Source organism: Fistularia commersonii, chromosome 3, assembly GCF_037954325.1.
Source record: "Fistularia commersonii isolate RoL2024-O1a breed Wild chromosome 3, RoL_Fcom_v1.0, whole genome shotgun sequence".
NCBI classification, from domain to species: Eukaryota; Metazoa; Chordata; class Actinopteri; order Syngnathiformes; family Fistulariidae; genus Fistularia; species Fistularia commersonii.
The window spans coordinates 24,010,251-24,037,007 of record NC_141286.1 but is presented as its reverse complement, the minus strand read 5'-3'; the positions used below and the strand labels follow the sequence as shown (position 1 = coordinate 24,037,007).

Here is a 26,757-nt window from a genome sequence, read left to right as displayed (position 1 = left end):
AACAGCAGATTGAAGGAGACTCTTCTCAAGGTTTATTCAGCTCCACTTCAAGGAACCGACCTGACGTCAGCTCTCTACCGCCACACAAAGAAAACTTGTTATTTGTGCAGCGGAGGATCCGCTCGCTGACCGGCGGGGACTGAGACCGCGACGCCGTCCTGGAGATCCGCGGCGGCGGGGACTCCCCCTGCCTCCCCCCGGTCTCGTCCCCCATCGGAGCCCCGCGGAGGGTAAACAAACACCGTAGTAAAAAAAAAAATAAAAATAAACAAACATGCAACTGTCATTTATATTTTGTCTCATAGACATGTGTGTTTCCAGTTGTTTCTTTTTTTAAGAAATATGTTGAACTTTTTGATTAATAATAAAAATCAGAAAAGTACGAACCTGGTGTTTTAGATACTTCACATTCAATATTGTGTTGGATTTTTGTTTCTAAAGATTTTTTTCTCGCAAAACTTTTTGTTTATATCAAACGATTTGGGTGTTTTTACTTTGTGGCAGCCATCACCTGCACCTGGTTTCATAAATATATAGATACAACAGTATGTTTATTATCATTTATTTCTCAACACTCATCTGGATGCAAAAGTAAGAATTTCGTTGTACAGGGAAACACGTTTCCAGACTACATATGACACTAAACACTTTGAATCTTGAATGTGTGTGTGTGTGTGTGTGTGTGTGTGTGTGTGTGTGTGTGTGTAAATATGCATGGTGGTGCATTCATGGTACTCCCCAGAGAAGTTGAAAGCAGGTGCAAAGTTAAAGCAAGTCAATGTAAACCCAAACAAATACAATTCTTTAGAATAAACCATATATGTGTGTGTGTGTGTGTAGGATGGTGCACTCAAGATGATCTACAGAGAAGTTGAAAGCAGCTGCAAATTTGAAGCTTGTCAATTGGAAACCAAATAAACACAGTCGTTGAGGATAAACATATGTATACTTATGTTTGTATAAATGCACGGTGGTGCATTCAAGGCAATCTACAGAGAAGTTGAAAGCAGGTGCAAAGTTAAAACATGTCAATTCAAACCCAAACATACTGCATTATTCAGAATGGCCAGAATAAAGGAGATCAAAACAAGGCAAAGTGCTTTGTGCCCCCCGATGGATAACCCCCTCCGACCCCCCGCACACCACCCCGAACCACCCTCCTCACGTAGACACATCCCCTGCCTCAAGAATGAAGTTTTTAAGGGAATCCAAACAAAACAAACCAAAAAAAATTTTAAAAAATGGAAGAAGCGTGCACGTGTCGCGCGCCATCCAACCGGGATGAGGAGTTCTCAGAAGACGATACACGATCAAACAAATACAAATCAGTTTCTTGCAGGCTTTTTACGCAACAAGGCATTTGTCAAACCCCAAACAGAAATGGGACAGATCTTCCTCAGGATAGGATCAATACATTTGCCTGGCAAAGACAGCCATCTGTGCTTAATTGTGTCCTTTACCTCCTCTTCTGAACACACAATAAGCAACAGGCTGAACGCAGGCCCTCTGACCCAGACTGGCTTTCCAGACGGGGGAAGATTATTTCATTCAACTGGAAAACAACAAGGGGGTGGGGTAGTAGTTGGGGGGAGTTTTTTTTTTTTTTTTTTTGCAGATGGAGTGGGCAACTGTTCTAATATGCCCCACCCTGACAGGGATGGGACACACAGACAACTGGTGTGTCTTTTTTGCATGTCTCATCGCTGCCAGTTGCAGCCATTTTAACAGGTATTATACAGGATTAACAAACTGTTTACTGTGAGTTTATAGACACCTCGTAAATCACCCGGCAACAATGAAGTCATTGTTAGCGGCATGATGGAGTATTGGTTTACAGGCGCATTCATATTAATGCTTCATAAACATTTAAAATGACCGTAAATGTGTGCCGAATCCGACTCGGCTGTTGTGTCACGCTAAGAAAAAAAAAAAAAAGTGTGCGGCTTAACTTTCTTCTTTTTCCGCTGCAAATGCTCTCCACGGAGGCGGAGTATTTTTATGCTTAAATTTGCGGGTCATGGATCCGAGGCGGGGATCAGATAGTGGGGTATTTGAGCGGTCATCCGAGTTTTGGAGGGCGAACACAGAACCCCTTATTCAGCTTTTGGTGTGCAGTTAAAGCCATTTCATAAGCTTGCTCTCCATGTTCTTAGACCATTGATTTTTCTCTCAGCCCCTTTCCATTACCTGTTGAGATGGGGGAGGTTGCTCTTCTTCAAACACACACACACACACATGCACATGCACACAATCCCCTCTATCTGTCTGTATAGCCACTGGCACCCTGGTGTATTTCTCCATCCTCTCCGCCTCTGGTAGCAAGAATGACAAGCCATGAGGAATGACAGAGGCTATGTTTGCCATACAGTAGCAGCGACAAGCAAGGATTTTTAATTGCATTGGAGAATCTTCATTAAAGAGAGCACATGGGGGCGGGAAAGGGGGGGGGGGGGTCGCTGCACGGGACAGCATTGGGGGGGGGGCACTCTGAGCATCGTCATTAGGAGAAGGCACTAGCAGCAAAGAAGGGTGGGCCCTCTTTTTATGCACACTGAGAATGCCTGCCGTACCTCGGTCATTTGTAACATAATAAGTGCCAGCACAATGACTGCAATGCGAGAAAGCACACCACAGGGAAGGGAAGGGGGAAGGGAGACAGTGTGTCTGTCGAAAAGGGGGACTTTTTTTTTTTTTTTTTTTAGTCTTGATTAGAAAGTATAATGAGCCACTAAAGAAACAGGAAAAAAAATCTCTCCTGAGACTGATGGAAAACAAATTAATCTGGTGATTTGGATTTAATTATTATTTTTCTATTAGTCTACCATGCAAAGACAGGGACAGCCATCAGAAGCGAGGAGCTGCGCTTGCATTTATTGATTTTTGCCAGACACATTCAGGGAATACAGATTCATCTGCTCTCCCCTCCGCGCAATCCACTATGCGGGATTCCATTAACACGAGAGGCTTCCAGCAACTCTAACATGTTTAATTTGAGCAGCATAAACCGATCTTAAAATAGTGTTAACAGAGAAAAGTGGCCTAAGGATGTCTTTTTAGGCGACCGCATTATAGACCTCACTTCTCATTGCGTCCTACATAATAAGTATTAAATAAACACCCAATAAATTAAATTAAGACAATGTTGTGCCGCGCCGAGTGCTATTGTTCCACATCTCGTCCCGCTATAATAGAAGAGTTTAATTTAATCTTTTGTTTTGGATTAATGTAAGAATCCCTGCGACTGGACTGTAATTACCCCCCCCCCCCTTCCCCGGTCAGCGTTGTGCCTTCTCTTCGCAGCGTCCTCTCAATACGTCAGTAGTCTCAAACACAATGCTTTGTGAGATGTAATGATTTGCTACGTCAATGATTTGAACTGTCTGTGTGATTAAAGCACAAGGGACCAATTTGCTGCAGCTATATGTAGAATATTGGTGCGCCTCTAGTAGCACTCACAGTCTCTCACTGACATGAAATTCAGCAATTATGCCACATGAATGCAGTTATTGATTACGGCTATTCTTTGCAGAAATAAAAAAGCACGAAGAAGAGAGGGAGAGAGAGGTTTGCAATTAAAGAGAGCGCAGCATCAATCACAGACGTCTTTAGAGCTGAGGTTCGGCCTTATATGGGGAATCCATGTGACAGTGAAATAAAAAAATCCCCCTTTTTTTGCATTTAACCCCGGAGAGACACCTACGGGGAGAGGTGGGGGGGTGTCGGGCGCCGTCTCTTCTGGAAACAGACGCCGTCGTCTTTCTAACGCGTGTCAAAACATCGCTCTTTTCAGGAAATGCAGCCAAACTGAACCGTTTAAAAGAGAAGGGGGGGGGGGGGGGGGGGGGGGGGGATTTTAGGTATCTGCACGTCAATGTGTGTCGCCCCCCCCGCGCTCAGGCCCGACTGATACGCCAACGGCCGGTCAAAATGAGAGCACTCGGAGTGTTTACTGTGGTAAATGTTACTGCGCAGAGCCCTCTGCATGATGTAATACACAGAAGGGAGAAATCATCATAATAGCAGAGTAGTAGAGTGACTCATTGGTTGATGAGGTACATTCATACTGTCATTCAGTGAGGAGATGCATGCACATGTTGTCGGTGTGTGACCGATAGGAAGAGAGATCGAGCGAGAAAGAGGGAGACAAGAGAGAGGGGATGCATTATCTCCCTTTTTTTTTCTCTTTTTTTTCTGGGAACGAGGAGTCATTTATGCCAGGAAAGTGGAGAAACAAGTCCCGGCCCCACGGTGATGCATCGCTCCACGACGGATGAGATCACGAGCAAATGTCATCTCAACCCGAGCAAAGCCGAATAACCTCGAATCAAATAAAAACACATCTATATGTCATTGTGTAAACACGCCACACAAATGTCAGCAGATTTTCCATTTGCTAAAGCTGCACCTAAGTGGCGGGCTTTGACTGAAGCAATCAAGCTAGTATTTACTTCAAGTCCATATCAATACCAGCTGGGAGAAATACTAATATTAGCCGCGGTTAACTGCGCAATTATTTTTACAACTTAACATAAAGTGACATGGAATTTTCCACACTCTAAGGCGCAGAGTGATTGAAAAAAAAAAAGACCCTGAACGCAAACTAAAAATGTGACTCTTAGTTTCATTCTTTCACCCAAAATGCACCTTGTTCCGCTTTTGTGACTTTTGAAACTGGAGGGGGTTTTCAATGGGAATTTCAAGACTTGATACATAAATATATATGACATAACCTCTATAGGACAACGGTTGTATATCTCGATATGACAGGTCAATGAGAGGGTGAATTGCTGTCTGTCTATATGGTGTGTGTGTGTGTGTGTGTGTGTGTGTGTGTGTGTGCGTGTGTGTGAACGGTTGTTTGTCTCCATTTGTTGCCTTGTGATGGATGCAAGGTAAACCCTGCCTCTCGCCTACTGACAGCTGGGATAGGCTCCAGCCCCCCGCCGTGCAGGATAAGCGGTATAGATAATGAACGAATTAATGAACTTTTATATATGTATTTATCATCTTTCTGTCAGGGTAGAAAAAATAAAACTCTCTAAGCGCGTCCCTATTTTCAATACAGCCTATTTATGACCGTCTATTCTTTCAGTGTAAATATAATGGAGCTACTTTTCCATACATCTTCATCTTGAAATGCAATGTGTCACATAACGGCAATTAATAATCCAATCGATGTTTAGGTTTTGATGCACATCATACGCTGTCTTAGACCTTTATCCTTTGTCAAAGAGTTAGAAAAGAAAAACACACATCCAAACACACACTTAGGGATGGGGGCTGGATCAAAAAATTCAACTTGGTAGAGTTTGGAAAAAATCCGTACAGCAAAAATATGCTCCAAAAAAAGACTTATATCCTGCCTGCTGCACTACGCAGTATTTCTTAAAAACATTTTAATTTACAATGTTGTAATTGAGATTTCTCTCCTCTTACCCACAGGGAAATATTAGATTGGGTGCACAGATAATAGTTTGCTAAATCAAAAAAAAAAAAAAAATCACACAATTTATTTTTTTTTATTTTTTATACTAATAGAAGCAGAAATTAATTTGATAACCAGGTAAATAAGAATCATGACTGTAATTCCCCTGGAGAGCCAGACCTACTTCTATTAAGCCAATAATGATTTGCATGCAAAGGTGAGCTACCTTCCTCGGTTGCTAATCTACAGGAGACTCTCATCTCACAATGACAGATATCATTGTCGGCAAATCCGGCGATTCAGCAGTGTTCGCTTCTGCAGGCGGAAAACGCTTTCGGGTTCCTCACGAGCGAGGCCTTACAAGTTTGATTTGGCAGAGGGTTCCTTGAAAATTTGGATCAAAGCATGAAAAACGTCTTGTTTACACAGCTCGGCGCCGAGACCGGAACTCGTAACTAATCTCGCATTCGTACCACCTCCTGTTAGGGGATCAGCATCGAATGGAAGCACCCACCACGTTGGAGACAGCAGCGGAGAATCAGAAGCAGAAAAAAAACTTGATTTGTCCCTGGGGAGCAATTTTGGGGGGCACATGGGGTAGGAGAATCAAATCGTGAACATCGAAGAATAAAATATTTTTGTAATTTTATTAAATAATTACAGAATTTTTAAAGGAACAAATGAGTATATTTATTTAAAATAAATTCTATCTATCTATCTATCTATCTATCTATCTATCTATCTATCTATCTATCTATCTATCTATCTATCTATCTATCGATATAATTATATATTTAACATTTATTTATATTGTATTTATTTTTTATATTATATATATAAAAATAACATATTTAATATTTATTTATTTATATTGAATTTATTTTTCATATATGTATATATATATATATATATATGTGTGTGTGTCTGTGTGTATATATATATATATGTATATATATATATATCCAGTAAGTTAATATCAGTGAACATGAAGTGTGAACATGAAAAAATAAAATTTGAAAAATAAATTAAAACTAAATAAATAGAATTTTATATATATATAATTCTATTTATTTAGTTTTAATTTATATATATATATATATGTATATATATATATAAAAATTATATATATATCTATATATAATTATCTATATATATATAGTTCTATTTATTTAGTTTTAATTTATTTTTTAAATTTCATATATATATACAGGACTGTTTCAGAAAATTAGAATATTGTGATAAAGTTCTTAATCTTCTGTAATGGAATTAAAAAAAGAAAAATTACTTTTTCATGATATTCTAATATTTTAAGATAGGATTTTTGAGTTTTCTTAAGATGTAAGCCATAATCAGCAATATTAAAATAATAAAAGGCTTGCGATATTTCAGTTGATTTGTAATGAATCCAGAATGTATGACATTTTTGTTTTTGTAATTTCATTCCATAAGATAAAGAACTTTATCACAATATTCTAACTTTCTGAGACAGTCCTGTATACATATATATGTGTGTGTGTATGTATGTATAAATAATTAAGTCATGTGCAATATAAACACTGATTTGATGATTAACTGTGTTCAAGCCCCCACTAGGCATTGCAAGGTGTGTGGAAAATTAGCTTTGGAATATTCACACTGAAAGAAGAGATGGTCACAGAAACTAAATTACAGAACTGGTCATATTGAAAGTAGGGACACGCTTATGTAAATATTGTTTCCTCTTCCCTGACATCACTGAAACACCGTGAGAAAGATGATACAAGTTCGTTCGTTCGTTATCTATACCGCTTTCCCTGCACTCGGGGTCGCGGAGGGATGCTGTTTTCCCCGGGGATTCAAACAAGGCCTCACATAGAGACATCCGAGCGTTCACCCTCTCATTCACGTGTTACATAGAGACATCCGAACATTCGCTCACTCATTCGGCTGTTTCACAACCAGCTCCGCTCCAAAAACACTTTCATTCATTCACTCCTTCCATAACTCATACACATTCATACCACTTTCTGCTGCGCGAACTGAAGTTTCCCCTTTGTGGGACGATAAAAAGCACATCCTCTTCACTTCTCTTCACACTTCATTTAGAGATAAAGAACTGTTCACGCTCGTTCATCCGTCACAAAGAGATTATTATTCATTTTACTGATATTAATATTACTATGTTACACAGCGGTCAGTGTCGGGTCCAGCTATTGTGGTAAACATGGGTGTGATGACAGCAGTGACGCACTCATTTAGTGAAGCGGTTTCATATCATGGGTTTATAAATAACGCAGGATGAAATGGATGCAGGGGAGGCAGTGCTGTGTTTAACACCTTTCTTTTGAAATCGCCCCGCTCAAGGTTTTGTCTGAATTCATATGCAGGTTCAGATTCACGTCGTCGAGAAGCGTCGCCCCGCACGAAACCACCCGGCGAGTGCGTTTGGAAAGTACAAATCAGCGGCGAGGGCGTGCATTTGTGCCTAGCGCACAACATACAAATAGCAAATCAAATTCGAACCGACGCCGCGGAAACTACTATAATATCGGCGCTCCAATTATAGACACGAAAGTGCTGTTTAGATGCAGAACAAGAGTCCATGTGTAGCATGTAAGCTATTTCTGGACGGCGTACGTCGAGGCCGTGGAGATCTAACTATGGAGCCAGCTTGCGCGATCGTAGATCCGCATTTGAGGCCGCTATAAAACCCAGCAGCTTGCCCTCGCCGCCACGTGCATATTTAGTCCTAAGCTGCCGTGCACTTTCCCCGCTTTTGCAAAATTCACCTTGAAGAAAGCGAGTGAACGGATTGCTTGATATGGAAATATTCAATGATGGCGCGAAATAAAAAAAGAGTTTGCCACGATGTTTTAATAAACGTGGCTGAATCTCAAATACGCTCGGGTTCTTTTATTTCTTAAATTTTCTTTTTTAATCAAGCCTCTGCAATGCATTATCTCCCTCCTCCGGGTAATAACAGAATGCTTTATTTGCATCTCGAGCTGACATTTGGCCCGAAGCCCGACAGAGGTTTTTTTTTCTAAGCCTGCTTAATCAAGAGCTCAAAACTCTGCGTTCAAAAACTCGGCGCTCCCTCAAAGCGCCAGACAGACGCCTCTCAGGAGAACAAATCTCCAGCTCCGCTCCGACTCGCTGCCCTTTCCTCTCCGAAAAAACGGAAACGTCCACGGCGAACCGGCGGGGCCGGTGGGCGGCTCGTAGGGAGCCCATGACCTCGCCGGCATTTAGCCTCGCGGAGTCATTTTTATTTACACGCTACCAAACCAGAAGGCAGATCCAGCTTTTTAGCTGTGCAGAGCGTCGGGTCCACGCGGCCTTCTGCCTCGACCGATTGGCGTGGAAAGCGAGAGAGAGCGAGAGAGACGGAGGGGAGATGGGAAGGAAGAGCGAAGCGGAGACAGAGACGGGTAAAAGGGTCGGGAGAGACGTGGCTCGAGCAACATGATACAGTAACAGCTTTAATATTCCTATAAAACGGCAACGGCGGGCGCCTGGCGGAGTAGATCAAGCCACGCCCCCTGGGAGGCCGGGAAATGGAAAGAACCCGAGAACTCGGGCGGGGATATGAAGTTACTATCGCGCATCGATGAAGGGAGGAGAGCGCAGGAGGGACGAACGAAGCGAGGCGACCGCTGGCTAGCCCTGCGCTAACTGCACGTTCTCGGTGAAACCTTCGGGAGATGGGAAATGCGAGGGAAAACGCTAAAAGTATGTCGTCGGCGGGCGTCCGCGGCGATATCGCCGTCCGCGGCCTTTCCTTTCCGGCGATACGGCGCCGTTGAACAAAAGCGGCCCGCCGTATTGAACAGTGACACAAAGCTATGGAGATCAGTTTCAGTCAGAAGACCTCCAACCAAATGTTCTTCTTATGAGTAACAGGAGGGCCGTGAGCGCATCCGCACTTGACATTTTAAACCATCGTCTAATTCAGAGAAGGTGACTCGCGAACTGTTACATTGAATTAGAAAGCGCTTAACTGGCGCCACTCGATGCGGCGCTTTTCTGATCTACTGACCTCTGAAAGGGTTTTTAAGAACACGACGGCTATTTTTGCAAAATACGCTCCGCCGACCGACGCGTCTCACTCGAGAGACGCGGGATCGAACCGGCGACCGAAAACACCTTTCGCTCGGAATCGAAACGCCGCGGCACGGTTTTGACTCAGCCGGCGTTTTTTTTGACCGTCGCTCGCTCCTCGCGGTGTAAACACAGACTTAGGTGGGTCTGCGGGGGTGGTCCTAAGACGGTTTTAGGACGGATGAAAGCGGCCCTCGTGTTAATTAACACTGGCAGGCCGCCGTTCCTCCTGGCGGTCTGCAGGCAGACATCCCGGCCTACCCTCGGTGACGCCTGGTCAAAAATAGGGCAGCGCACAGCACAGTAATGATCGCGACGGTGACATCATCGTTGCCTTCAATGTGCTCTCCCCTCGGTGCTCCTCCGAACAAAGAGCAGCGGGCACGCAGGGAGGGAGGCAGATGTCACTTTGTGTCTGGGGAACATTAAGACCTAAAAATGTTCTTTTGAATCCCTGGAAAGAGGGTTTTTAGCGTCGGCGGGGTCGGAGGAGGGGAGGGGGAACGAATGTCCCTTGGAAAAAAAACGTCCCCGGTTGAAAAACGGGCTCCTTCTCGCCGTGTATTCCCTGTTTTCTTATTCCCCCCCCCACCCCCCGCGACAAACACGGCCTCAGACAAAGCTTTGAGGGGACGCAGCGGTAACACCGATGGCAAAAGGAAGAATGTCCGTGAATAGCTCTCGAGCGTTTCGGATGGCGCCCTCAGACATGTGACCCAAAGTGTTAACACATGTGGCCTTGCCTTTTTGCGCCGTTGTTACTCGTCTCTTCACACGTGTCGGACGACTTTTACGGAAAAAAAAAACAAAAAAAAAACAACGACGCGATTTCTAATCGGCTCCGCGTCCAATCCCGGCCGACGTACCGGGTTTGCTCGCCCGGCAACACGAATCCTCGGACGCGTCGAGCAGCTGTTTTGTTTTTTTTCTCTCCCTCCCCTCTTCTTTTTGCACACAATTTAGGGACATCAAAGAAATCTTATCTCTCGGCGAGGAGCTTTTTTCAAAGCAACACAACCCTCGAAAAATTCCCCCCGGGGGCAAAAAAAGAAAAAAAAAGAGAAAACCCTTTGCAACATGTGCTCAGTGAGTTCATTCAACTCTGCCATGCTGAGTGTTTGTTTCCACGAATCCGCTGTTCTTCCATAACTCAGAACATGTTCCATCCTATCGTGAGCTCTTTTGAGCTTCTCACTGCGCCGTGTTTTCTCTCCCACCCCCCCTCGCTAAACCTGCCTTTGTGTTCCTCCCGTGTCTCCTCGAGCAGAGGGAGAGCATGAGAGAGGAAGGGAGACGAGAGGGAGGGAGAGGAAACAGATTCTCAAGACCTGGACAAGCCGTGGGAAAAGAGGGGTCTTGCAGAGGAAAAGCAGAAATGTCTCAGGACATTCCTTTGTGATTACACAGTGCTGGACAAATCCAGACATTCTTGCTGTTGTTCTGCCTTAAAGCTCGGGCAGCATCTCTCTGTGACATTATCGATAGTCCGTCTCGGATTTGTTTTCGTTGCCGATGAGCGCGCCACCTGTTTGGAAGACCGTACGAATTCCGTTTTTTTTAACACGAACAGACACGTTCGTTTCTGGAAAAAACAAACGACCGGCGGCTCTCCGAGGCGGGTAATTAGGATCCGTCTCATGTCCGACGCAAATCGCAAAAAAAAAAAAAAAAAGGAGGATTCAAGTGAGAGGAGGGTATTGTGTGCAAATCTCAGGTTACATGCCCGTGAGCGCCAGGCTGGAAGAGTTAGCTGCCCCCTGTGGGGGGGGGGGGGAGGCAAAAAAAAAAAGCGTGTTCCTCCCTTGTCACAGCAAGCATGAATGAGAAACAGCTCCAAGGAATGCTCCATTATCATGCTATCACCAGCACTGGGGGAGGAGAGCTTGTAGGCTCCCTCCAAACAGCAGAGTGCAGAATCATGTGTCTACAGGGTGGGGAGGGGAGTCGGGGGAGGAGGGCGTCGAACACCATTGGCCCGCGGACCCGCAGCCGGGTTGAGAAGCCCACTAACCCGACTCACCAGACCTTGCTCTTCCTCATTTGTCTAGGTCATGCATCCTTTTTGTCAGCAATTAATTTGCAGCTCCGCCCTCCCGTATTTATCCCTTTCACTCCACGTTTCTCCTTCACCTCTCGGGTCCCCCCCCATCCCAACCCTACCCCCGTCCCCCCCCCCCCCCCCCCCACCTCGCGGTTGATTTACATTTAGCCCGGTCCCGGGGAACGCAGCCCCCAGCGCTGTAAACACGGGGCCCGTAATGGATTGCGGCCCCTGTAAAGTGCTGCATTTAACCAAGCGCGCTGTGCGTAATGTTGACCTTCACATGGTTACGCATGTGAAGTGACTCATTTCACCACGGCGTGGCGGTTTTAGGCGTCGAATTAGCCTTGAGTAAAAGATTTCCGTGTTTTAATTATCACACGCGTGTTATAAATAAAAAAAAAAACAAAATGAATTACAAGGATGCCTGTTGACGTGAATCTGATCAAGGCTTCTTGAGGTCCCCTTAAATGAGATGCAAGCTGAAGAATGCAAATCGTGGCGCCGCTAATCCTGGATTTACTGTGATGACGGCCTTTCAAAACAATTATTCAAATCAGTCTAATTAAACCTGTTGAAATTGGCTTTAATTGCCTCGCTGACTCAACAAACACCAGGTTCTGGCACGGAAGTAACACAGGCTCGATTGGGTCCAACGAGGAAGCGTTGGAGGGATGGTGTGAGCCACAGCGCCCCCCGGTGGCCGGACGCCACATCGCCCTGCCTTCGCACGATGACGTCAACCCATGGCAGGACTGTGTGTGTGTGTGTGTGTGTGTGTGTGTGTGTGTGTGTGTTCATGTATACATGTGTGAGCTGAGGATGCAGATGACCCAGATTTGTGAAATTTCCAAATTAACAACAATGACGCACGCCAGCTTCGGCCTTCTCTGCATCTGCAAGGCGAAGCCGTGAGCGCATTTGCAGGGATTTGTTCGCCGCAGAGAACTCTAACTCAGGTGTTCATGAACATTTCTTCTTTTCAGGGTAAATTCCAAATATTTTGACACATGCATGCGTTTTTTTTCTACCGACGAATTAAACGCTCGGAGCTATCTCAGCATCATTTGTTGTTGTTGGATTTATTTATCTTTTTCCAAATCTGTCAAGTTACTTTCCTGGACGAGTTATCCTCATAAGTCGCCGATATTCTCGCCGCAGCGAGTTAAACCCAGGTTTAAGCCGAGACCTCCTTCCTCGGAGTTGTAGGTTGGAGTAAATACCCACACATACATTTATGTATGTATATATAGATCCGGTAGTCAGTGAAACGCAGCTCTTTTAGTCATGGAAGCATGAAATAGGTGGTGGGTGGATGAACAGACCTCCGTTGCAGAGCATCGTTTAATGCGAAACATTTGAAAAAGTCAGACGGATCCCAAAACTCTCTCTCAATGCGAAAAAAAAGATCAATAATTAAGATATAATGATGCATTAAAATTCACAGTCATCCAGAGTGCAGCGTGCCGACTGTACGGCAACACGTCAGGGACCAAAAAAAAAATTATTCAAAATTATATTACAGGAATTAGCGACCATTTCTCACAACAGAATTTCCCTACACATTGTGGATAATCTGTTACGCTGCTGGAAATAATTCACGTGTTTGGACGTCGCTGACATGACTCTTCGTAGATTGTTCCGTTTGCGATGTGATCTCTCTCTTTTCAGCTCGGTTATCTTAAAAGGAAATGCTGCTTGGGGAGAGAGAAAAAAAGGGAAAAGAAAAAGGAAAAGATCAGATATTACTGTGTTCCCCTCAGGCTGCTGATATCAAAATGTCATGATGCCATGATGTGCATAAGATGCGTAACATGCCCCCGTTTTAATCAAAATTAAATGAATAGCTTCTGAGATATTAAGGACGCGGGACAGTCAAAATTTGAATTAAACGACAATCAATTTCCACTTGTAAGTCAAGACAAATGAAATACTCTCAGACCGATAATTGATAATTCGCTCTTCTTTTTTTTTTTTTTTTTACGACGGATGAATGCATCTCAAGCGGTGCGTTTTCAAACCACGCTGGTAATTGACATTTGCACCACTTGTCCTTTTTCTTTTTTAATGAATCCACGAGAATTAAAGGCATTTATTAGACTCATCCGAGATGTCATTAATTACGATTTCCCCATCATCACATTTTCAATAGGCCTAAATAATTATGCTATCCCCAATACTTGTTGTAAACGTCTGCTACGCTAACGCGGATAAACAGCAAGCGGAGCTTCTTGCTCTCTTTATCAACGGTGACAGATGTGGGCCCGATGCGACATGTGAAACTTACGACTGGCAGAACAGGGAGACTCGTGCAATCGCAAGTAAAAGTGCAATAACAAGCAGAAAAACAAAGGACGTGTATAAAATTAACATACCAAATTAGCGCTCGCAGCTAAAATATCGGGCTTTAGGAACAAACCCATTAAGCAAATGCAGCATCATGTAATGAGCGAGCAAGATGAATAACAACAAGGCACAAGCAGAACCCTGCTCTGATACGCATGCTTTCTCAAGCGAAGGAAGACTAAGGACGGCGGTCATCTCGCCACCGGTACGCCGTTACCAACTGGGACCGGGGAAACTCTTCCCCGTATCCTGCACCAGAAACACTCCCTGTCTGGCGTTACGACGCCACTACTTCACCCGGTTCTGTTCTCGAGGGGAGGGACGACGACCGCTTCGGTAGCACAACGCCTCCGGGTTGCAGTCCTGCGCCGCCTTCGAGTGCTGATGTACTCGTTCTTCCAGCGGTTCTAGAAAAGGCGAGGCCTCGTACTTGTCGCCGTCGACCTTTAAGCGAGTCTTTTTCTCTGAACTGTCGTGGTGAAGGAGATGAAGGTGGGTTCGAAGGCCAAAGTGGGATCGGTACCGAAGGGTCAGGTTTAGCGTTGATCATAAACGACGTCTCCGCCATTAAGTTACCATTTTATACTTTGTGCGTGAGTCGAGTGCATAGAGTCCAGTATCTTCCGGGGGACACGTTGTCGCTATCGAGATAGGTTGGGACCTTTGACCCTTTTTCCATCGGGCTGATCCGTGCACAGCAAATTCTGTGCTGTTCAGAGCCGCTTTCCCAGACCTCCGATTACAAGGAATCTCTGTAAGGGATTTTCACAGCTGTTGGTGTCAAGCGACTCCACGACTTCAATGTGCACACAGCTGCTACTCAAACAAGTGAACAAAATGGCTCACCTTGCGCTCTCGGTCGCACCGCCTCTTGCGCGACAAGTAACAACTGTCTGTGGATCAATTACGTGTAGTCCAAGACAGGAAAAGTATGGAGACATCATCAGACATTTTTTTGCAGTTTCTGTTTACCTCTGAGCTCCCTGCAGGTGGTATACGGCAGATATGACCGGCCTCTTGCCCGCCCTGACCCAGAAGCCAGAAGCTCCAATGGTTCCTTCTCTGCACTGTCATTCTTGATGCTTCCCATTCTTGTGCTAATGTGCTAACAGCTTTGTGATCGAAAACATTGCGGACTCATAAACTCATTGCGGATAAACATGTCTTTGAACATCTCAAGGAAGAGCCGTTTGGCGACTTCACCTCTGGCCTGAGCGGCGATGCCATCCCTTACAAGCTTGAGCTGTTGAGTTGCTGGGTTTTGTTGATTTCTTTTTGTTTTAGGGCGATTGGTTTGAATCAAGGATTATGGTTGCTTGAGTAGGTTCATGTCTGTGGGCTCCGCAGGAAGAAGGATCGGCCCGTCGTACAACTAGAAATGTCTGTCTACAAATTGCTTCGGAATTGCCCCGAACATTGGCTCGCTTTTCTGAGCAGCTGCTTCTGGAGGCGGCGTATTTCCGAAAACACGAACAGGTATGCGGTATTCTTGTACCTCTTTGTTCAGATTGTTTTCTTTTTACCAAAGGAATCTCAGATAGTCTCTGTGGTCAGGTCTCACAAGAAATCCATAGAACATTTGTTGGATGTCAGCTGTTGCTGCGAGGGGTGGCTCATTCCTGAACTGCAGCTGCACACCAAGGAGGGCGTCGCCCAAGTCAGGACCTGTTAGTAGTATTGAATTAAGGGAAACGGCTTGTTGCCGAGCGCTCCAGTCGAACACGATGTTTCTGCCCTGGCCTCCGGGGATGGTACGCCCTGAAAATGAGTACATACTCTGTGACTCCGCTTTCACTGATGGTAATTTCAGCAAGTTTGTTTTTCAAAAATCTTATCCGCGTCACGAACTTCTGTTCAATCCATGGTGTCACAGGATTGCCGGATTCCTCGCAAAGAGCTGAGGCAGGATGATGCTTGGTCTTTGTTGCTTGGGATTCTGAGCCAGTTGTTCATTTCATTTTAGCGAACTGTCTCGGAAAGAAATGGCGCATTTGTTGTCGCTCTGTGTACATTTGAAGACTGTCTTCGGGTACTATAGGTCTAAGGCTACATGTAGGGTGACCATTCCTTTGCTCTGGCGAATGGCGATGTTCCTGCATTCGATTAGATGCAGGACATTCACACGCGATCCAACTTTGGCCGCTTCGACTTGCAATCCTACGGCTCCTCCTCCAGTCATCTCTGTCAGGCCTGAACATGCCCTTGTTGGATTCAGCGCTGGACTACCTTTGATGCTAAGATGGTTGAAGAATTCCAGAGAAGCTAGTGAACAATTACTCTGATCTTCTATGATGGCATAGAGGTGGACAGAAGGTTCTGGCCGGCTTTGTTGGAAGACCTGAACTAGGCAGATCGGCCTTCACCGTGGGCTTCCGTGCACCTCGCTGTCACCTTAGGTGAACTGCTAGCTTGTGGTTCAGATGCAGAATCACAGGAGGCTGGGGTGTGAGATGGAGGTTAGCGTGAAGACCAGGGCGTCTCCGGAGCTGTATATGCGACTCTCACGCTTATCACATTAGAGAACGGTTAGACCGTTTTTCAGCGACGTCAAAGCCCTTGAAAAGCTTTTGCGTTCTGACAAAGGGTTTGCACTGAACATCACCTCAGCTTCTGCACAATTTCTTGTATTCTGAAGTGTGGCAATGCTAAAGGCGCAGTGGGGACTGCTTAGACCTTCTCACCATTTGCACTGTTATCCAGTGGAACTGGGAACGCGTCCCCATAATGCATTGCAACTTTCACAGAAATCTTATCAATCCACAATACTCAGAAACTAACACTGTCTTTGTGTGCTTTTAACCCTTCTCTTCCCTTTTTTTAAAAAAAAATCAACCTTTGTCGATTAAGCTGCGGCGCAAAGCAATAATGCAGTCAACTTTGGGCGTTTCTTCAATTCCATCCGTTTAATTTCAAAGCTAAGCAGGAAGTAAATCTAGTTTTACACCACATCATGATTTTGCAATCACTCCATCTGTGTTTAAAGCGATTTTACTCTCGCTGGAGGCTCTGCTAGAAAAACCACAATCGGTCCAGTTGCATGGATCGGAAGCAAACCGCAACAGAACTGGTTAAAAATGTAGAAATGTGTGTCAAGGTCCAAGAAAGTGATATTCAGAAATGATTCCCAACCCTCAGCGTTCGCAGAGCGGACGCTATATATACTCGACGTCAGCTGACTGCCTGCGGGCTGGGCTCCCTGACAGAACGGCTTCAGGGCAAACTTAACCCACCCATCGTCAGCTGCAGTCAACACGGACGCCATCGTTCCTGTTTAACCAAACTGATTGAGATCTAAGGTGAGATTTTTTGTGCATACACGGAGTGTTTTTCTAACTATTTGGTCTGATACGCCGTTTGGTATTTTCTTGACGTCTCAAGTGAGTATCTGTCACCTGCCAGTTCGTTTTATTTTATGTTTTAATAGGCGTTCTCGGTGCTAGCCTACAATTAGCAAGCTAGGCTAGCCAGTCTTGGCTAACCTGTCAGTAGCTGTAAACAGCTTTGATGCAAAGCAGAAGCTGGAATATTGTTCGAAATACGTTTTCGAACAGAGGTAGTTGATCTTTAACGGCTGTTCACGCCTTAGCTATGTACCAACAATCAACTTGCACCACAAAACCCCCTTCTTGAGTTGCTAAGGCTAGCAAAAATGTAACATCAGTATCTTAATGTCAACGTTAACGTGCTCTTTGTCGTGGCGTATGAAGCGTTGAAAGCCGTCATATATCTCTATAACAACAGTTGAGGCTTGTTGTATTTTACTATCCAGCGTTTTCCTGTGAAGCACGAAGCATTTTTAAAACAAACTTACAGTGAGCGTTTGCCCAGGCCAGTCACCCTGCCTTCCCAGTTATCTCTACAAACAGCTGTAGCTCTCCGGCTGTGTGATAAACACAGGGATCTGCGATACTTCCTGCTCCGTGGATCATCTATGTTTAAAAAATATGTGCAAACAACTGAATAACAGTTTTAGAATATGCACAATTGTGGTTTCTTATGAGATGAGATGAGAACAACTGTATTTATCCTGAAGGAAATTGTTGTGCCAGTTTCAAGTAAAAACATAACAGTAATAGATACTAGTCGAATAGTTTCTTATGTTTACAAGCTACTGTAGTTTCTTTGTTTGTTTTTGGTTCGGCCTGTCTGGCTTCCATCTAGCTCGGCAACAGACCCTTTACTTAAATGCCAAGTGAAAAAAAGAAATGAATAGAAAATTCAAATAAATAAGTAAATAGATAATGATATATTAATTAAACCTCTGGCTGCAGCGAAATACTCTTTGCACAGACTTGATGCTCAGACCGCTCAAGTGTCATATTCGCGGTCACAAAGTTCAGTCCCAAAGATAGGCTCTCTGGCTCCGATGCAAAGACCTGAAAGCGGAACGGTAGTCATTTTTATGGGCGAGCTCTCACGTGCACCCTGTCTGTAAAGTAGATACGCGAGTGAACGAGCCCATAACAAGTTCACCGCTTCACCAAGTCTTCAAGTTGTACAAGTCATGCTTTCTCTTGTGATCGTGATCTGTTTGATTTGAACTGTTAAACCTGTCGTGTTTTCCTATCTGCGACAGGGATTCGTGATGGACTCCAGGTCTCGCAGACTCCCCTTCTGTCTGCCCAACTCGCGGCCCTCGTACGCCTCCGGCCCGCTGGTGTCGGGCTCGTCGCTCGGCTCCAGCAGGCTGCACAGCAGGGAGACGGTGCTGAGCAGTGACCGCTTTCCGAGGCAGACGTCCTCATCTTTCAAAGGAGACCAGGACCGTCAGGTACACCAACCTACGTGAGATGGGCTCTCTGCGCTCGTGGCTCGTCCCCCTCGTCCCGCCTGGACTCGGCTCACCGAGTACAGCGGTTTCAGTCCCCTGTAAAGTTTTAATCTTGTTTTGTTTTCATGGATACAAGCTGCACTTATAGTCAGCCTGACAATACACAAGAGGGGTGTTTTGATGTGTCGGGCAGAAAACTGTTTGTTGATTTGTTTTGTTTGGCTGAAGTCCAAGTTACCTGATTGTTCACATTTTACTTTCCCTCGTGTGGCTCAAGTCATGTGCCTTCCTGTGGGATTCCAGAGAGGGTACTTTCAAGACAGCTCTTTTCTTTCCCATTCCCTCAGGACCGCGGCACTGTAGCTATGCAACAGCAGACACTTCAGAGGTCTTTTTATAGGCCAGCCTAGATTCCTTGGCACACGTTGTGTGTATTTCGGGCCCGCTGTTCATCAACGCCTGTCTCAAAAGATAGGGTTACTGTTAGTTTGTGCCCGACCAGGTTTCTCCCGATCTTTCCGGAAGAGTCCCCCCGTCTAGGTTTGAAGATAAAAACAAACCCAATATCCCTGCAACGTTGCAACAAGAACCTAAATCGAAGCTGTGGTCTCAGGCAGCGTGAGTTTAGATGGTTGTTTCTGCTCCATTAGGTCAGAAAACACACAACAATTTTTAATTGGTGATTTTATAAATTGTAATATCCACCATTTCTACTTGTGCTGCAAATATCGCTTGAAACAGCAGGCGCTCAATGCTACGATAATGATAATTTATCCTTTATTAATCCCGGAGGGGAAATTCATTCTCTGCAATTAACCCATCATAGATGAACCATGAGCAGTAGGCACGCCGTCCACCAGCGCCAGGGGAGAAGTTAGGGGTTCACTGTCTTGCTCAACAACACTTCAGCACACTAGGAGCCAGGAATCAAACCGGGAAGGTTCAGTTCCAAAGACGATTGCTCTTATCTCCTGAGCTACACTGCCCCATCATTTCTGAATAGAGACATAAAAGTATTTTTCAAACAACATTGTTTACATCACCTTCAGTTGTTTTTTTTTTCCCCCTTGCTGCCTGTTGTCAGGGAGACTGTAATATTCAATTTCACCTCCTTTCATAGTGTGTTTTATTTATGTATACATACTTAACTAAGATGTTCTGAATCCAGATTCCCTACTTACATTTCCAAAAGTAACATGTCTTAAATTGCGCACCACCATTTTAGAGAAATTGGAAATTAGAAATACTGTTTTTCTGTTTAACTTTAAGTTACAGTATCGTATAATTGATAAACACACTATTTTTATGTTACTGAATGAATAGACACAATATCTAATTGTTGGCTGATTGCAAATAGATTGAAGCTCATAAACCAATCAAAGGGATTCAATTTGATAGTTGTTTTTGTCTTTTATTTATTTATTTATTTTCATAATTCATAGGCTTCTCATTGTGATGTACTAACCGTAGCCTTGTGGTCAATCTCTCTGAAGAGTTCTCGTCTCCTGAGCCATTCCAAAGACTACAGCTCTGACAGCGCCTCCAGCAGCTGGAAGCTGCCCTCCTCTCTGACGTCCTCCAGCAGATCTTATGAGCGCCCATGGGCTGATTACACCCCCAGCAGCCGGAGCCAACTGGTACGAATTTATACTCTCGGAACACAAAATCAAAAAATGACGCCTGTTTAAATGTACTTTCAAATGTATACTGCAGAGTGATGTATCTGAAATATAGATATAGTTTTAACATCTGCCTTCATTTTCCCAGAGTGATTCTGAGGGGAGATTGGGGATGCGCTCAGGTCTGTTGAACGCCAGTGACGATGGCGATTATAAGAGGGCCAAGCTGACGTACAGCAGCAGAGGACTGTATTCGAAAACGGCCGGCACTTCAGTTACAGGATCCATCCATTCCAGTAATGGGCTTAACAGCGGCAGAGGTACACGACGGTGTTGTAGTAATCACAGAGAAGCTGTCGGGCTCCCTCACTTTTCACGGGTCTTTTTCCAGCGGCACATTTGGCAGCACTGAGCCGCACCATGGTTTCCTGATATGCGTTTCCACTGCCACTCGCGACGCGCCGAGGCGTGACGGGTTACGCCTGAGGTTAACCATCTTAGGATTCAGGCCAGAGCTCACCCAACTTGCCTCTAAGCTTGTGGCGACCTCTTGCTGACAGTGGCCAACCAATGGAAACCGCTCTTTTAATTTTTGACTCTGGACCAAATAAGACCAGACCTTCAAGTGGGTCACCCTTCTGCAACGGAGATGCAAATCCAGGCCTCGCAAGGCTGCCGTGCAAAATGAAGTCGCGCAAGCAATCGTGTATGAGAGAGATCCGCGTGCGTCTTGTGATGTGAAAAATGTCCGCGCTTTAATATTTGTAATTATTTTCCTTCTGCTCATATTTGAAGAGGATTTGAGAGAACCCAATTTCTCTTGTCCACCCTTGCCGTCTGGCTTCGGCAGCGGTTCGCTCATTTTCGTCTGCGTCTTTCGAAAACCATTCATATTTCCTGTCCTGTCAGTTCTTCACAGTTCGAAACCGACAATAGTGAAAGAATCCTCACATTTTCTGATAGGGTCGGTGTTTCAGCGCAAACTGAGATACACACTTTAGCTGACCACGAGTTCCAAAACCGCTCCAATACGTCTTAGTGAAATATGAGCGTGTGTCTTGAGTAAACTGTTTTCTATTGAGAAGAAGAGACAGATTGTTATGGTTGGCTGTGTTACAATACTCCAGCTGGAATCAAGTGTGATAAAGATATATAACAATGATGGAACGGGACTAAATGAAATTATAGTTGGCAATCAGAAGTCGTTTTAGATGTTGCTCTGTTTTACCAAACATCCAGGCGACTAAATAGTTCTTGACTCAAATTTTCTGAGCGTGCGTTCGGGTGTATTCTATTTTTTTTATTTTATTTTTTTAAAAAGGCTTTGAATTGCACACCGACTCTGAAATGGCCTTCGCTGAACGAGAGAAAAGGCCCTTTTCACGGCAGACATTTTGACTTGTCACAGCAGAAAACGCACAGGTTTAAACAGCCGCATCAACAATGGCGCCATTCCATCAATTGTCCCGGTAAGCTGCGCAACTCTGTCGCTGCGAGTGCCGTCAAAGCGGCGTGTAAATTCAATGGTGCCATAGTGAATTTTTTTTTTTTAACTACCCTGGATCGTTTCCTGCGTTTTTAAGACTTGTTTCCTCTGAAAAGGGCGTGTTGAGTTTAGATGCGGGACAAGCACACCTGCTACCCACCTATAAAGCTTCCCTCCTGCCTCTGCAGGCACTGCTGAAAAACACGGCGACTCCTCGCTGAGCTCCCGATCCTTGTCCTCCTCCTCGAAGCCGCTGACGTCCTGGAGAGAATTGGAGAAGAAGAAGGAGTCTTCCCTCTCAGGTTTGCAAGACCGAAGGAGCAGGACCTCTGGATTGACCTCCTCGTTATGTAAGGGTTTTATACAGAAATACAGAACACAGTGTGTGTCGCACGTCCGTGACCCGGCGGCTCTTCCCCGCAGATCACACGGACAGGGTGACTTCCACATACGCCCAGGGAGCTCGGCCCAAGGAGACCACTTTCTCTCCCTCGTCTTCTCCCGCGCCCGCGAGGGAAACGTGTTATCGTTCATCTTCCTCCTCCCACTGGTCATCGCCCCTGGGGCGGGACATCGGCGGCAAAACCGTCACGCGTTCCCCCATCAGCTCGTCTGGCCTTCACTCGACATCTCAGGAGCAAACCCCTCGCCACATCTCCTCGTCTCACTCCCCTCACACCCCTTGCTACGTGGCGCCCCCGGTCAGAGCAGAGGCGCCGTTCCCTCCGAGACCCGCCCCAGAAGCCGGGGAATCAGAGGGCCGCTGTTCCACCCGACGGCTTCTATCCCGTCTCTTCTCGCGGCGCTCCAGCCAGGACTCCTCCAGCGGGTCTTCCAGCGCTCGCTCCGCCGACGATGACAGCCGATCCACGGGCGGCGAGTCCGTGGACAGCGACGAGGGAGCCAGGATGTCCAGCCTGGAGTCCGACAGCCGAGGCTCGCTGGGCTCCTCGTCGGGCCTCAGGCACCGCAGGGTGGAGCTCACACCCATCCAGGAAACCCACGACGGCTACCGCGGCCTGCTCGCCCCTTCGGCAGCGTCACAGAGAGACACCGACGTAAACAATGGAGGCGGCGGCAGCAGCTCCTCCTGGCTCTCCTCCTCCCTCCGGGGTCGCTGCCCTCCCCTCCTCTCTCGTCTTAGGAGACACGCGAGAGATGAGAGCACGCGCCCGGCCGCGAGCTCGGACGAAGGCTACGCTCTCCCGCAGCGTTCACTGAGAAGCTGGGACGTTTCCGAGCGCGGGGCGACGCGGGAAGACGACGATGACGATGACGAGGACGAGGAGGAAGGAGCCGTGGGTGTGGATTTCTTCAGAGGTGCCGGTCGTAGACGGGAAGACAACAAGTTACCCGATCTGGACGACGCCCCGGCGGAACTTCCTCCGCGCCGCCGAAACGGCGCGTTCGAAAACATCTCCGCTTCGAGTCCGCCGGGCGCCGCAGAGAGCGAGCTGGACGGGCAGAAGGACAAACCCGCCGTCAATCGCCATCAGGAGAAACTTCGCTTGATTAAAGAGAAGTAAGGATTTTTATTTCATTAGCATTTTATTTGTCCCAGTGTGTCGACGTGTTGTTGAGCAAGACACTGAAGCCCTAATTGCTCCCCTGGCGCCGATCGACGGCAACCAACTGCCCATGGTTCATTCATGATGGGTTAAATGCAGAGAAGGAATTTCCTCACGAGGGATTTTGTATAAATTATAAATTATAATTATCATTTACTGTGCATAGACCTCTGATGGGGCTGAAGCGGTGCATAACTGAGGAGGTTTGTGTGGCGGTTGTCGACAAACCTGTCCGTCTGAAAGTACTGGGAGTAGCCTTCACAAGCTCTCTGGTCCTCAGATCCATTAATTCAGAATTTTTTTATCTACTTCTGCACCACCCGATGCTCCCCCTGCTGTTTACACACAGACAGATGAATTGTCAACATAAAGAGGGTAGTAATGTCATTGCTTGTCGCCCCCTGACTCTCTGTTATTCACCCATCCGAGATCTTGAAGGTGTCGAGCCCTGCCAGGTGCAGCATGGGAACACTTTTGATCTTTTAAAGTGACAGTTGTTTGACCGTCTCTCCGGCGAAAACCAGCTCCGCGTAGCCGCGTTTGTGCCGGGATCAATATGGAACATCTTTCAGACAATAAAATGCACCAAAGCGCCCGGCCTTTTACACAGAAAGAGGCGGACAAAGGTGCAAAATATCATTGCCGTGAATGATTATTGTTGCCGGCATAATAGCAGCCTCACCTCTAGAGGCTTTTGGAAAGCAACTACTCTGTATAGATGTATGGACGACGCACCGCCACTGAATATTGATCTTTTCTGTTCAAGACTGTTGCTGGAAGACTCCGATGACGAAGAGAGGGACTTGTGCAGAATCTGCCAGATGGAAGAGGAATCGGCCTCCAACCCCCTGATTCAGCCCTGCCGTTGCACGGGGAGTCTGCAGTTTGTCCACCAGGAATGCATCAAGAGGTGGCTTTGCTCCAAAATTGGCTCAGGTAAATAGTCACGCTGCTTTATTTTAACTGTTTTAATTAAAAGCATGCAACGTCTGAAAGACGGGTCTGTCTTTCAGGCACGAATCTGGAAGCCATCACAAATTGTGAACTCTGCAAGGAGAAGCTGCGCCTGAACATCGACAACTTTGACATACAGGAGTTATACAGGACACACGTGCAGGTAAGTCGGGTAATGGACATATCAAAATTAACATCTGGTTAATTTTTGCTCACACCTGACCGGGAACAGGAGGCGATGAAGTTGTATTTGTCCAGGCTGCTGTGTCTTTTTTTTTTTTTTTTTTTTTTATCAGAAGTTTCTTTGCCATAGCAAAGTCAATTAATTTCTGACCCAGGATTCCTTGAGCGCTCTTATCCCTGTGATACAGTGGACGCTTCCAGAAGGAAAACATTAACACCATTAAATTACATTTTCATGCACTTTTTAATTAAAAAATTTCAGGTTTTTCATAAGCCATCTCCTGGTGTCCCCGATGCCACCCAAGGGTCCAGACTAATTCTAGAAACAATCATCGCCCTCCCCGTACCGCGGTTCCTACGCAATGCAAAAAAAATGGACTACTCCATCAAATATACCCCTTAATAAAAGGTAAAGGAAATAAATCAGTTGCAAGCAGTAATGACGTTAATTAACGGTCTACAGGGAGTAATTATTCAGCGTCGTCACACGTGGGGAATGAGTGGAAAGCCGGCAGCCTGTTTTGGAATGATGGATTCAAAAGTACGGTAAAGTTTGCGTGCCGTTAGCTGAGCGACCGTTGCAAAGGAATCTGATACGCTCGTAGAACCAAAGGGTGGAGAGCTGGATTAAATGGACCTCCGGGCGCTCCGATTGGTGGCCGTCGCCCAGCGGATTCCTGAAAGGTCTCGTCTCCCTCCTTTCTCCGCAGTCTGAATACGACGAATTCATCAGCAGCGGCCTCTACCTGGTCGTCCTGTTGCATTTCTGTGAGCAGAGATTGTCTGATGTTTTGGGCGCCGTGGATGCAGCTGGGGTGAGAACACACACATACACCATCACACACACTAGATCTTCTTATAGTTATGGTTCATTGAAGTTTTTTTTTTTTTTTAAGGAACATTTAAACTTCAGAGCTTTAACGTCTAATTACAGCAAGGTTTGCTCTTCAGTCCCAAGTGTGCGTATTTATTTCCAGTCTGTCAGACAGTGAAGCCCAGCCATCTGAGCAGAATTTATTCAGTGTGTGTTTACTTAACCGATGACTTGTTTGCAAATGTGGTGCGCATAAATTCTTGAAAAGAGACCATTCTTCCCTCTCGCACCCAGTTATTTAACCTGGTGAGAATTCTTCCCGAACACATGGACAATCTTGGAAGTATGTCGCTCTTCTTCTCCTCCTCCCCTTACGCTTGAGTTTATTATTTTTTTTTCTCTTAAATGCCGTGCTGATTTGCTGCGAGAAAACCGTAACGCTCCTGTTTCATAGCCTCTGCAGCAGCACATTCATTTGCAGAACCGCCGCTGTCGTTTTCACCCCGTGTCTCTTAAATTGTAGTCCCCCGCGGGGAAAGCGACGAGGAGGTCCCGGACAGCAGACCGTCCATCGAGTTTTCCGACCTGGACGACGACCTGGAGGAGGAGTACTGATTCCCGCGGAAAGTGAGGAGGAGGTTTGGGATCTCAGTTAGCCGATCCGTGTTAGGAAAATCCAGTAACTCGCCCCGCTGATGCTCTTATTTTGACATCGTCTTGCTTTCCGGAGGGCCGGGATCATGGGAACCGTCGGGCCGGACGAACGCGTCTTATAATATTCAGATATGCAAAACTAAACAGACTGTGTGTGGAGGGGGGGGGGAGGAAAAAAATATTTTCGCTAACAAAGTTGAATTTGTTTGAGAGTGCACTTTATTGAAATCTAGCTAACTGAGAAAAACAGGTTAAGAAAAGTCAATTGAGAAAAAAAAAAAAAAAAAATCCAATACCACAAGTGCTTTAACAGGTAAACACAGGATGGTAAAGTAGAAGCATGGATTTTACTTGATTTGGGATCAAGAAGTGAACGTCACGGTGATGAAATCTGAGAAAAGTTAGCATTTGCTCTTTTTATCGTGCCGTCCTTGAACTTTCCCCCCTGTGAATTTGTTTGGGGAAAAAAAAAAAAAAAAACCCCTTTTGAGGAATGTGAACCCCTTTTTTTTTCCTGATTCCAGTTCCAAATGCTTCATGTACCATTCAGTTTAGTTCATTTTGGGAATAAACATCGAATGAAGAGCCCTTGCTTCCCGTTATTCTTCTTAATTTCATCAATGTTTCACACAAGTTAGTTGGCGGGATGGTGGTTAGTAACCTGTCGGACTCCCATGTTTTCCTCGTATCGGCTTTGGGTTTCCCCCGGGTTCTCCAGTTTCTCCCACAGTCCAAAAACATGCAGCAGGCTCATTGGAGAACCTAAATTACCAAGATGCATGAATGTCTTTCTGGACATGACATGTGAATTGTTTC

The 26,757-nt window shown here is 45.7% G+C and overlaps 1 protein-coding gene across 2 annotated transcripts; it reads left to right on the top strand.

Annotated features, from left to right (window-relative positions):
- Window positions 1-17,061: 17,061 nt before the first annotated feature.
- marchf7 (membrane-associated ring finger (C3HC4) 7) lies at window positions 17,062-26,529 on the top strand. 2 transcript variants are annotated; one of them, XM_086144330.1, is made up of 11 exons: window positions 17,062-17,188; window positions 18,469-18,663; window positions 20,157-20,300; window positions 20,431-20,602; window positions 21,957-22,118; window positions 22,192-23,290; window positions 24,103-24,272; window positions 24,350-24,453; window positions 25,184-25,288; window positions 25,582-25,630; window positions 25,811-26,529. In XM_086144330.1, exons 2-11 carry the CDS (start codon window positions 18,478-18,480, stop codon window positions 25,900-25,902), a joined length of 2,283 nt encoding a protein of 760 aa, XP_086000456.1. In that variant the 5' UTR covers window positions 17,062-17,188; window positions 18,469-18,477; the 3' UTR covers window positions 25,903-26,529. The 2 variants fall into 2 exon arrangements, with proteins under 2 accessions (XP_086000456.1, XP_086000455.1); XM_086144329.1 differs by lacking the exon at window positions 17,062-17,188 and adding an exon at window positions 18,248-18,282.
- Window positions 26,530-26,757: the final 228 nt, after the last annotated feature.

What these genes read in the sequence shown, in the direction of transcription:
- marchf7 (XM_086144329.1), top strand. Translation starts at nt 18,259, where the DNA reads ATGCAAAGACCTGAAAGCGGAACG. An exon ending in AAGGAGACCAGGACCGTCAG is followed by an intron (nt 18,664 to 20,156) that starts GTACACCAACCT and finishes ATCTCTCTGAAG; the next exon opens with AGTTCTCGTCTCCTGAGCCA. An exon ending in CTTCGCTTGATTAAAGAGAA is followed by an intron (nt 23,291 to 24,102) that starts GTAAGGATTTTT and finishes TTTCTGTTCAAG; the next exon opens with ACTGTTGCTGGAAGACTCCG.